The sequence below is a fragment of the Gopherus flavomarginatus genome, chromosome 8, assembly GCF_025201925.1.
Source record: "Gopherus flavomarginatus isolate rGopFla2 chromosome 8, rGopFla2.mat.asm, whole genome shotgun sequence".
Taxonomy (NCBI): domain Eukaryota; kingdom Metazoa; phylum Chordata; order Testudines; family Testudinidae; genus Gopherus; species Gopherus flavomarginatus.
This window is the reverse complement of record NC_066624.1, coordinates 107,805,123-107,817,307: the sequence shown is the minus strand read 5'-3', so window position 1 is coordinate 107,817,307 and position 12,185 is coordinate 107,805,123. Positions and strand designations below refer to the sequence as shown.

Below are 12,185 nucleotides of genomic sequence, written 5' to 3'. Positions count from 1 at the left end.
TCCCACAGCGAGTCTGCCCAGGTGGGATCCTGGGGAAGCCACCGGGTCCTGCACCCCCCCTTCGCAGTCAGATGTGACTCTCAGCCAGCCAGTAAAACAGAGGTTTATTCGATGACAGGAACAGGGTCGAAAACAGAGCTTGTAGGTACAGAGAACAGGACCCCTCAGCCAGGTCCATTCTGGGGCCCAGCAAGCTAGACAACCTGGTCTGCCCTCACTTCCCATCCCCAGCCAGCTCCAAACTGAAACCCCCTCCAGCCCCTCCTTTCTGGCCTTTGTCTCTTTCCTGGGCCAGGAGGTCACCTGATCTCTTTGTTCACCTTTAGCTATCCCCTTGCAGGGGGGGAAGGGCCCTGGCCATTTGTTGCTAGGACACAGAGTGTCAGCCATTTATGCAGGCTGGAGACTTAAAAATGCATAGGGGAAACTGAGGCACGCACACAGTATTCAGAGGAAACATTAAGAACAGTCCCACTTTGTCACACCCCCACCACAGCAACTGCAGTACAGACACCCCCTTAGACAAAGGTGCTACCAGAGGATCAAGCCCGAGTCTAGCTAAAATGGGCAGAGTCCTGTGGCACCTTATATAGACTAACAGACATATTGCAGCATAAGCTTTGAATACCCACTTCGTATTCACCCACGAAAGCTCATGCTCCGATACGTCTGTTAGTCTATAAGGTGCCACAGGACACTCTGTCGCTTTTTACAGATCCAGACTAACACGGCCACCCCTCTGACACTAGTCTAGCTAAGGCTCCAGGAGCTGACATGGCGATAAAGATGCCAGAAGTTGACAGGGCCTTGCACTGGGGCTCCTGCCGGTAGTGATCTGTCAACCCCCCAGTGGAGCCACGCCCTGGGTGTGCATGAATGGAGCCAGTGAGGCTAGGAGGAGTCAGGGGCAGCAGTGCTGGCCGACCTGCCTGGCAGAGCAAGGAGAGGGCACGGAAGGGAATGATTCGCAGCACAGTGTGGAAGGAACAGGAGTGGGGCAGCCCAGGATCTCTGGGGGAAGACGGGGCCAGATGGGGTGAGGAATACAGGAGGCTGGATTTCAGCCACGCAGATTTGGGGAGAGGGTCACAGCGGGGGCAGCTCTAGCAGTGAGTCTGGATGCAAGGCATTGTGGGTTCAGCCTCACTGGGTCTCAGTGTGTCTGGAGCAGATCTGTTCAAGTGACAGGCAAAGGGATGTTTTCTTTAACAGTCAGCCCTGCAAACCCAGCCTGGGCTCCCAGAGTGGCGCTGGGCTCCCTCTGGCTGGGGCAGCGTCACCCACAGAACAGCTCCTGCAGGATCGATTCTGCCCTTGGTTACACCCATGCCACCCCACTGCCAGAATCCAGAACCCAGCCATACATCTTGGATTTACACCCCAACCCGGTGACTGAATCTGCACAGGCTCAGGGGTCTGCAGCCCCTTAGCTGATGACTCTGCTAACGAGGAAGTCTCCAGATTGCTCTCCCATAGCACCAGGGGCCAAGAACTGCCCCTAGCAGGAGCAAAACACTTTTGTGCATCCCTGGGGTCCCAACAGATGTGAGGCTGATACTCCCTGAGAGGGGATCGCAGCAGGCCAGCGGGTCTCTGCCCTTGTCAGGGGCATCCCAGGTGCCAACCCAGCTTGGTTCGTGATCGCCAGCTACTTGCATCCACCTAGCATCGGGGGGAGGGGCAGGGGGAGAAAACGGCACAGAGGCCAGGGTGGGGTTTCCATGAAGACACTGACTCCCTCAGTTAAATATTAAGGGCTGGGAGCAGAAGTTCACAGCAGGTCCCGGAGCCTCAAACTTCACGAAAACCAAACGCAGGAACCAGAAAGTGCAACTGAAAAGCAGTTTTACTTCCACATTCCCCGGTGACAGCTGGAAAGGCTCCAAAGGGTGCTGCTGCCTGCTCATTTCAGCACAGCCCCCCCCCCCCCCCCGCACAAACCCAGGTTTCTGGGGCTCTCTCTTTTCTCAGTTCTCGTTTTTGTTTGTACCAGGAAAGTGGAGCTCGGCGCTGCAAGCAGGTGGCACTTCCACAGCCACCAGCTTTGGCAGCAATTTCAGGCTCTGTCTCCAGCAGGTTCCCGTGCCTCTGCCTGTGCCCACCCACACACTGGTCATGAACACACCCGGGGGCTTTCCTCCAGCAGGAGCCCACCAGTCACCTAGGCACACCGCCCTTCCCGGTGGCCCAAGGGGACTCCTCTGCCCGTGCCCACCCACACACTGGTCATGAACACACCCGGCGGCTTTCCTCCAGCAGGAGCCCACCAGTCACCTAGGCACACCGCCCTTCCCGGTGGCCCAAGGGGACTCCTCTGCCCGTGCCCACCCACACACTGGTCATGAACACACCCGGCGGCTTTCCTCCAGCAGGAGCCCACCAGTCACCTAGGCACACCGCCCTTCCCGGTGGCCCAAGGGAACTCCACAGAGCCAGGCGGCGCAGGGCAACTCACACTCGTCCCATCGCTGACTCTGGGCTTCATTCTCCCAGCTCCCCAAACTCTGAGCAAAGGCGCCGGAGTCTTACAGGGCCTGGGCTTAGGCAGGATCTTTTGCTGCCAAGGAACACTGGGCACAGGTGGCTGATTTGGATGGGGGTGCCAGGGACATCGGGGTGCTGCTAGCGCAGGTTTGGGGATGTGGACTGAGGGCCTGGTGCAGAGGACTGGGTGCTGGGCAGGTTATCGGGGGCTAGGGAGAGAAGCTGTTGCTGGGGGGCTGGGGGGAGGGGTTGGGGGGCTGGCAGGACAGTGGAGAGGTGCAGGGGACAGAAAGTTAGTGGGGGTTGCAGGAGCTGGGTGGGATGAGCAGGTTCGGGGCTGGGTGGAGATGAACTGGGGCGCTGGAGTACTCGGGGGCTAGTGAGGGGCTATGGGGCAAGGGGGGCCTGAGAGAAGGGAGGTCCCTGGGGGGCTCCCCAACTCACCGAGCCGCAGGAACAGCACCACGCTGAACATGGAGAGCAGGGTGGGCACCACCACGCCCAGGAAGGTGCGCAGCTTGCGGGAGCCCGGCGCCGGCCCCCGCCCGGGCTCCTCCACCGAGGTGCTGCTGCACAGGCGGTAGGTGAGCAGGGGGCTCCGCTCCGAGCCCGCCATGCCGCCGCCCGGCCCGAACCCAGCGCCCTGCCCGGCCCGGCCACCTCGGGGAGTGGGGGCGGGCCCGGCCCGGCAGCACCGCCCCGCCCCGCCAGCAGCACCGCCCCCCCGTCCCGGGACAGGCCTCCAGAGTCCGCCGCTGGCCCCGCCCCGGACTCTGGGCACCTCCCCCCAGCCCTGCTTCCCTGCGCGTCCGATCCCCTCACTGCATCCCTCCAGAGCCCACCTCGCACTGCATCCCCCATCCCTCTACTGCATCCCTCTATATCCCACCTCGCACTGCATCCCTTCCCGTCCGATCCCCGCACTGCATCCCTCCAGTTCCCACCTCACACTGCATCCCTTCCCGTCCGATCCCCTCACTGCATCCCTCCAGTTCACACCTCACACTGCATCCCCCATCCCTCCACTGCATCCCTCTATATCCCACCTTGCACTGCATCCCTTCCCGTCCGATCCCCTCACTGCATCCCTCCAGTTCCCACCTCACACTGCATCTCTTCCCATCCGATCCCCTCACTGCACCCTCCAGATCCCACCTCGCACTGCCTCCCTCCCCATCTGATCCCCTCACTGCATCCCTCCAGATCCCACCTCGCACTGCCTCCCTTCCCGTCAGATCCCCTCACTGCACCCTCCAGAGCCCATCTCGCACTGCATCCCTTCCCGTCAGATCCCCTCACTGCATCCCTCCAGAGCCCACCTCGCACTGCATCCCTTCCCGTCTGATCCTCTCACTGCATCCCTCCAGAGCCCACCTCGCCTTGCATCCCTTCCCGTCCGATCCTCTCACTGCACCCCTCCAGAGCCCACCTCGCACTGCATCCCTTCCCGTCCGATCCCCTCACTGCATCCCTCCAGAGCCCACCTCGCACTGCATCCCCCATCCCTCTACTGCATCCCTCTATATCCCACCTCGCACTGCATCCCTTCCCGTCCGATCCCCGCACTGCATCCCTCCAGTTCCCACCTCACACTGCATCCCTTCCCGTCCGATCCCCTCACTGCATCCCTCCAGTTCACACCTCACACTGCATCCCCCATCCCTCCACTGCATCCCTCTATATCCCACCTTGCACTGCATCCCTTCCCGTCCGATCCCCTCACTGCATCCCTCCAGTTCCCACCTCACACTGCATCTCTTCCCATCCGATCCCCTCACTGCACCCTCCAGATCCCACCTCGCACTGCCTCCCTCCCCATCTGATCCCCTCACTGCATCCCTCCAGATCCCACCTCGCACTGCCTCCCTTCCCGTCAGATCCCCTCACTGCATCCCTCCAGAGCCCACCTCGCACTGCATCCCTTCCCGTCCGATCCCCTCACTGCATCCCTCCAGATCCCACCTCACATTGCATCCTTTCCCGTCCGATCCCCTCACTGCATCCCTCCAGATCTCACCTCGCATGCATCCCTTCCCGTCCGATCCCCTCACTGCATCCCTCCAGAGCCCACCTCGCACTGCATCCCTTCCCGTCCGATCCCCTCACTGCATCCCTCCAGATCTCACCTCGCATGCATCCCTTCCCGTCCGATCCCCTCACTGCATCCCTCCAGAGCCCACCTCGCACTGCATCCCTTCCCGTCCGATCCCCTCACTGCATCCCTCCAGGTCCCACCTCGCACTGCATCCCTTCCCGTCCGATCCCCTCACTGCATCCCTCCAGAGCCCACCTCGTTCTGCATCCCTTCCCGTCCGATCCCCTCACTGCATCCCTCCAGTTCTCACCTCGCACTGCATCCCCCATCCCTCCACTGCATCCCTCTATATCCCATCTCGCACTGCATCCCTTCCCGTCCAATCCCCTCACTGCATCCCTCCGGATCCCACCTCGCACTGCATCCCTTCCCGTCCAATCCCCTCACTGCATCTCTCCAGATCCCACCTTGCACTGCCTCCCTCCCCATCTGATCCCCTCACTGCATCCCTCCAGATCCCACCTCGCACTGCATCCCTTCCCATCCCATCCCCTCACTGCATCCCTCCAGATCCCACCTCACATTGCATCCCTTCCCGTCTGATCCTCTCACTGCATCCCTCCAGATCCCACCTCGCACTGCATCCCTTCCCGTCCGATCCCCCTCACTGCATCCCTCCAGATCCCACCTCGCACTGCATCCCTTCTCGTCCGATCCCACACACTGCATGTCCTATCCCCTCCATTGCATCCCTCCCAATCCCACCCTCTCACTGCATCCCCCATCCCTCACTGCATTCCTCCTTGTCCACCCCCTTCACTGCATCCCTCCTGATCCCACCCCTCACTGCATCCCTCCCCATCCCACTCACGGCATCCCTCATCCCCTCCACTGCATCCCCCGATCCCACCCCTTCACTGCATCCTTCCTTGTCCTACCCCCTCACTGCATCCCTCCCCACCCTACACACTGCATCCCTTCTCATCCAATCCCGCACACTGCATGTCCCATCCCCTCCATTGCATCCCTCCCAATCCCACCCTCTCACTGCATCCCCCACCCCCTGCACTGCATCCCTCCTCATCCTACCCCCAGTGCCCTCATTGCATCCCTCCTCATTCCCTCCATCCCCCCCACTGCATCCCTCCTCATCCTACCCCTCTCACTGCATCCCCCATCCCCTCCTCTGTATCCCTCCCGATCCTACCCCCTCACTGCATCTCTCCCCATCCCATCCCCCATGTCCTCATCCCCCTTATTGCATTTCTCCCCGTCTTATCCTTCCCTGCTCCCCCATACACATCCCAGCCCTGTACCCCATACAGCACTCTCCCACCCATCCTCTCCACCTCCCAGAACCGCCACCCCCATGTCCTTCACCCCCCACAGCCCTGCACCCCATTCACCTCCATACACTGCTACACTCCCGGGATGTCCCTATCCACCCCCATGCCCCCCACATCCCCATGCTCCTGTAGCCTTCTGCCTCCCCTTGCATCCCCATTCACCCCACATGCCCCCCACACCTCTTCCTCTCTCCTTCAGTGCCCCTCTGACCTCACCCTGCTCTCGTCCTTGGCCTCTTTTCCTCCTCATCTATCCTCCCCATCCTCTCTCCTGCAGCCCTCCCTCCTCCCTTCCCGGCTCGGTGGTTTAAGCAGCCCCCGGAAGAGTGGAGTCCTCCCGGGCATCATCATAATCAGAGAGAGAAAATAGAAAGGCAATAAACTCAGACAATGAAACTCAGCCAGCAGCCTGGGGCCCAGGCAGAGCAGAGCCCCCTCAGTGCCAGGCAGCCACGTCTGCAGGCTCTTCGCTGTGGGGCCCAACCTTCCCTCCCGGCATGGCAGCACTGCAGCCCCCGTGGGCATGGGAAGGCTCCTGCAGTGGGAGGTGAGGAGCCGCAGGACCTGACAGGCCCCGGCCGTGCGGCAGGCCGGCCCAATGCACAACAGCCAGACCAGGACCACCCAACTGAGCTAGGCTGCTGCCAACGCAGGTCAGGGTTCAGTCACGCCCAAAGCCCCCCAGGAACCGACTCCGTCGAGTGCTGGCCGTGTTCGTATTCCCCCCCTGTGACTCCAGCGGGCTCCAGGCAGCTCCGGCCGGGAATTGCACGTCCGCTTTTGTCCGGAAGGGACAGGATCTGGGTGGCATGTGGTGGCATAACCTCTCTTCCCAGGTCCCAAGCAGCCCTCCAGGAGGCTCCCTGGGCACACGCACACAGACACCTTGACACCGCAGGGCAGCTGCTAGCTGGCCGCAGGCTCTGCGGAGCCCCGGGAGGATCCCTGCCTCTGCCTACGAGGGCCGGAGGTCAATTTCTGCCATTCCTGCACTCACAGACTCAGAAGCACAAACCAAATCTTTCTGGGGCTGCAAACTCTGCTCCAAACGCCTCCTGGCTTCTGCCTCCTTCCCCCGCAGTCACCAACCCCGGGCATCAACAGGCCCTGGGCAAGAAGAGACTCTTATACAGCAGCTTGGGTGACATTCCTGCCCCTGGGGGGGGGGCACCTGTGGTCTCTTGTTAACCCTGATGTAACTGGCCATCCCCCCATCATGAACGCCACTGGCCCCACCACCACAGGGAGCAGGATGGGTCATGCCTCCCTTCAGGCACAGCCAAAGGGGGTGCTCCAGGGGCCCAGTGCACCCAGAACCTGCCCTGGGGAACATCGGGCCTGAAACCCGGCTCTTACTCACAGCGCTGCCTGGCTCTGCCAGCCCGACCTCTGAGATGCGGGGCCTGGCGCCCAGCCTGCTCCCTCTGCCCAGCACAAGCCTTGGCACGGACCAGCCTGTCTCAGCAGCACTCTCCTGGGGCTTCTGGGGGCCTTTGGCAGGGCAGCAGCCCCACGGGAGCAGAGGGCACCAGGGCTGTGGGGCATTTCGGCTCCACACCAACCCATCGCTGGGGAGAGGAAGGCTGGGGGAGGAGAAAGCCCCGGCTCTCGGTGGGATCCGGGCCCTGCCAGCGAGCAGATGGCATCACCTGGGCTGGCCAGGAAGGTAGCTCTCTGCACACGCAGCCTGCCAGAGGCTGCCCCACGGCTGCCCACTTTTGGGTGTCACATGTTCAGGGAGGGAGAAGCATAGGGCAGAGCCAGCCTAGCCCTCTGTGACGGACCCACAGGATCGGGGCCATGGGCCCAGCTTTGGAACAGTCTCTGGGAGGTCCCCTGCAGCGTGCCAGACCCCCAGGGGGTCTCATCTTCCTCCATGGTGAGCCCCCCAGCTTCACCTCCTCCTTAGGCCAGGCCTTTGGGCCTGCAGCCCTGCTGCTTCCCACCGGCAGCTCCGCTCAGCCAGTCCCACTGAGGCAGCCCCCTGAGAGAGACCTGCACAAACTCAGGGGCAATGCAGCCCTCTGCCAGCACCCGCAGGGCACTCAGCCAGCGCTGGCACCCAGACGGGTTTACTAGTCAAAGGACGCAGCACAGGGCGTCCTTGGTGAGCCTAGAGCAAAGACAGTTACAGCCTGGGCCATCCTGGTCAGCCGAGCCCCAGCCCCCCAGTGATCTCTCTGTGTCTCCATTCAGCTGTGGGCCCGGACTGCTCCCCACAGCCCCCACTTCACTTCCAGCTCCCCCCTGCTCCAGGCTTTGTTCCCTAGTTAGGCAAACACTGCGGCTTGGCGTTGGTATCAAAGTCCAGTGATTGGATTTGCCATTGTCTTCTTAATGGCTCCATTGCTATGGGGTCAAAGGTCCAGGCAGCCAGGAGCCATTCACCCAAATCTCTGGGCCTCTGCAGAGAGCAAACAGCCCTTCTCTCCCCACCCACACTAGGTAACAAAGCCACATATAGAGGAAACTGAGGCACACATATAGGGGAAACTGAGGCATGTATAGGCTTCATAAAAATATTACAGAAATTCCCCCTTCATCCCATCTCTTTCCCCTTCGAGGCCAAACTGAGCAGGGTGGCTTTAGTTCGATCCCACAAATGTTATCCAGAGATGCCACATCCTCTTGGTAGCCATCCTACCAGGCACTTCCAAGATCCTTAGAGCACAGTTGCTAATCAATCAAACGTCCAGTTGGTAATGCACAGTTCAGAGCAGTGTCATGGCCTCCCTTAAATCGGGTCTGGTAGCTGGGGGCACAGGAGGAGTTTTGCCCTTTTGCCACCCCTAAACCTTTGGGTTTAACACTGGGCTGGGTCCTGCCACTGCCTCCTCCCCCTCATCTGCCAGGGAGTGCAGTGAACCCATCTGCCTCCGTGTGGCAGCTGCCTTGGCTGCAGCTGGGGGGTCCTGACCCCTTGGCTGAAATAGGGAGTGACCCCTTGAGCATTTGGGCTTCACCCAGCCAAGTCTCTGGGGCTCTGCTGCCCAGGCGCAGGGCTGAGGCAGGGATGCAGGGTTCTCCAGGGCTTTGGCGGGCCCCCTCCAAGTTGTGTCCCAAGTCCAGCGCTGTGCATATACCACCCTGTTGCCCTCACCCTCAAGGCAGAGTCCTTTCCCGGGCCCTCCTGCTGCTGGGCTGGGCTTCGGGCTCTCTGCACCCTGCTGACCTGGCGTCTCTGTTACCGCAGCAGCCTCCCAGCTGCTTCCCCCTCCCCTGGGCCTTCTCTCGCCCCTGCCGAGGGCAGGGCGTCCAGGTCTGGCAGTGTCCTGCCCTGCCTGGGTCTCCCCACACTCTGCCGGGGTCCCAGGCCCCGCGCTAGCTCCCTGGCACCAGGCTTCAGGGAAGTTCTGCCTGAGCCGGTGTGACTCATGTGGAGATGGGTGGGGCCGTTCCTCTGCCCCACACAGACCCAGGTGTCTGGTTACACGACAGGAAGGCCTCTTGTGCAGTTTTGCTCCCTCTCCCTGCCAGCCCGGCTCTGCATCTCCACCCACGCCTGCAGGCCGAGCCCACTGGCGCAGGAGCAGGAACTGAACTTTGTCTCGGAGTGACGCAGTCCAGCGGGACGGGAAAGCCGATACCCAGGAGAACCTCAGCTCCCAGCCACCCTGACCCTTCCTGGGTCGCAGGTTGTACCACACACAGTGTGACAAGGGGTCTCTCCGTCCCAGAATCTCTCCACCCCATGGCTGGCTCCCCCTTGGCCACCACCATCCACTCGCTCCCACTGGGGGTGTGGTACAGACAAAACTACACAGGAACTTTTCAGGGGGCAAGACAAAGATGCCACATTTTTTATGATAACAATCTGATTTATGATCAATAACTAATATCTTAATCCTTATACACACACATTATACCTAATACTTATACACACACTCACACACACACACACACACAAACACACACATCAGATGTTCTGCAGCTGCTGCATAGTTACCAGTCCTGAAGATAGCTTAAGTTCATAGCTTGATTTTGCAGCTTGGGTTCGTCGCTTGTGGCGGCTAACTGGCCAGGAAAGCCAGGCACAAGGACAAGCTGGATCTCTGTTGGGCAGGCACTGATGTCCTTCCATGTTGGCAGCAGAATGTTACCCAGAGTCTCTCATCTCACCCTTCTTTTTTATAGGCTTTTAGTTTGGATTCAAAGTCTATAGGTCTTGCCGTGTCACGCTGCCTCTGGGTTTAGATTGATCACCCATCAATTGCAGGCGTGACTTTCAGCCTTGAACCTGGCTTTGATCTTCCTTCTGTTGTTCTGTTGTCCTTTTCGTTTTAGGGTGGATGCTTCTTACTTTGTTTAGGGCTGTTGTCTAGGTCTTCAGCCATTGGTATTTGAACTTTATCTCATCAGGACAGGATGGGGCTGGAGGTTGATTCCGTCATTCATACATACCTCATTCACACATCTAAACTAAACTAATAAGATTACAGCAGGGTTTGCAAAAATGAAGGTTGGAGGAAGCTTTTACAAAATGGAGTGAGTGTTTTAAAATGGGGTTTGAATTACAATATGGAACAGAAGTTACAATGTAGGCAAGTGTAGTGTGGATAGTGAACAGAAGTTACATTAATAAAGTGAACAATTAAAAACAATTTCATTTATCAGTTCTACAGGGAGCAGGTGAGTCTGAGTGGACATGTGTGTGCTGGTGCCAGGAGCTCGTCTGCCACCCCGTCCCCTGAGTTAGTCCCTCGATTTCGGGCCACCCTCATGTCATTCACCCTTGGGCCTTTTGCCCACTTATGGCCTTGCTTTCTACAGCTATGACACCTCAGGGCTCGGAGGTCTCTTGGGAGAGTCTGCCCACATGGGCCGATCCCCCACCTTGCATTCACCTGAGTCCCACCTCTGGGATGCCTCAGTTGGCTTCCCTTCTCAGGCCAGTCCCCTCAGGTCTCTCCTCCCCGGATCTACTGCCCACAAGGTCCCCTGCCAACCGGCCGGCACGACATAGATCCCTAGGCTTCCTGCCCACTACGCACACGGTGAGCACGTGGGGACGGATCTCCCCCGGGTTATACAAATCCTCCCACGCAGTCACCCCGCCACCCGTACCCATTTTCAGAGAGATTCTCCCAGCAGGGTGGGTCACTGTCACGGAGTGCGGGGGAGTCCGGCCCTGCACCCCTCTTCCTGGGACCCACAGTGACTCTCAGCCAGTCAGTAAAACAGAAGGTTTATTGGACAACAGGAACACAGGTTACAGCAGAGCTTGCAGGCACAGTCAGGACCCCTCCACCGAGTCCTTCTGGGCTTTCAGGGTGCTTGGATCCCAGCTAGGATACCCTGAATTCCGCCCATCCAGCCCCAAGCCCAAACTCCAACTGCTTCCCTCCTGCCACTCCCTTCCTTTGTCCCCTTCCCGGGCAAAGGTGTTGACCTTTCCCCTCCCTTACCTAGCTCAGGTTACAGGCTCTGGCATCGTCCATCTCCTAAAGTCCTCCCCTGCTCTCCCACTCCCCACACAGACAGTCCCTACTGCATCACATCTCTCCCCCCTTCGAGACTGAACTGAGCGGGGTCACTCTGCCCAGTGACCTGGGGAAGTTCAGGGTCCCCTCTCCGGGACAACGCATCCGCTGTCAGGTTGGCACTTCCCTTCACATGGACCACGTCCATGTCATAGTCCTGCAGGAGCAGGCTCCACCTCAGGAGCTTGGCGTTGGCTCCTTTCATCTGGTGCAGCCAGGTCAGGGGAGAGTGGTCGGTGTACACGGTGAAGTGTCGCCCAAAGAGATATGGCTCTAGCTTCTTAAGGGCCCACACCATGGCCAGGCATTCCTTCTCGATGGCCGCGTAGCTTTGTTCCCGGGGTAGCAGCTTCTTACTCAGGTACACGATGGGGTGTCTCTCCCCCTTTTCATCCTCCTGCATTAACACCGCCCCCAGTCCCGTGTCTGAGGCATCGGTGAACACCATAAAGGGTTTGTCAAAATCTGGGTTTGCCAGAACTGGGTCGCTAACCAGAGCCTCCTTCAGCGCCCGGAAAGCCTCCTGGCACTGCTCAGTCCAGATCACCTTGTCTGGCTTCCCCTTTTTGCACAGTTCAGTGATGGGGCCGGCTATGGCACTGAAGTGGGGCACGAACCTTCGATAGTACCCCGCCATCCCAATAAAGGCCTGGACCTGCTTTTTGGTTTGGGGAGCAGGCCAGTCTCTGATCACCTCCACCTTGGCTGGTTCCGGCTTCAGGCAGCCGCTCCCCACCCGATGGCCCAGGTAAGATACTTCAGCCATCCCCACCTTGCACTTCTCAGCCTTTACTGTTAACCCAGCCTTTCGGAGTCGGTCCAGGACTTGTTTAACCTGGG

At 59.7% G+C, this 12,185-nt stretch overlaps 1 protein-coding gene across 1 annotated transcript in view; it reads right to left on the bottom strand.

Moving 5' to 3' along the window:
* LOC127056242 (solute carrier family 12 member 9-like) overlaps positions 1-3,118 on the bottom strand; it is a 48,790-nt gene extending 45,672 nt beyond the window's left edge. The window contains exon 1 of the mRNA XM_050963786.1: positions 2,929-3,118. Coding sequence (XP_050819743.1) covers positions 2,929-3,100 — 172 coding nt within the window. The 5' untranslated portion in view covers positions 3,101-3,118. The remainder of the gene's footprint in view (positions 1-2,928) is intronic.
* Between the last annotated feature and the right edge of the window lie 9,067 nt (positions 3,119-12,185).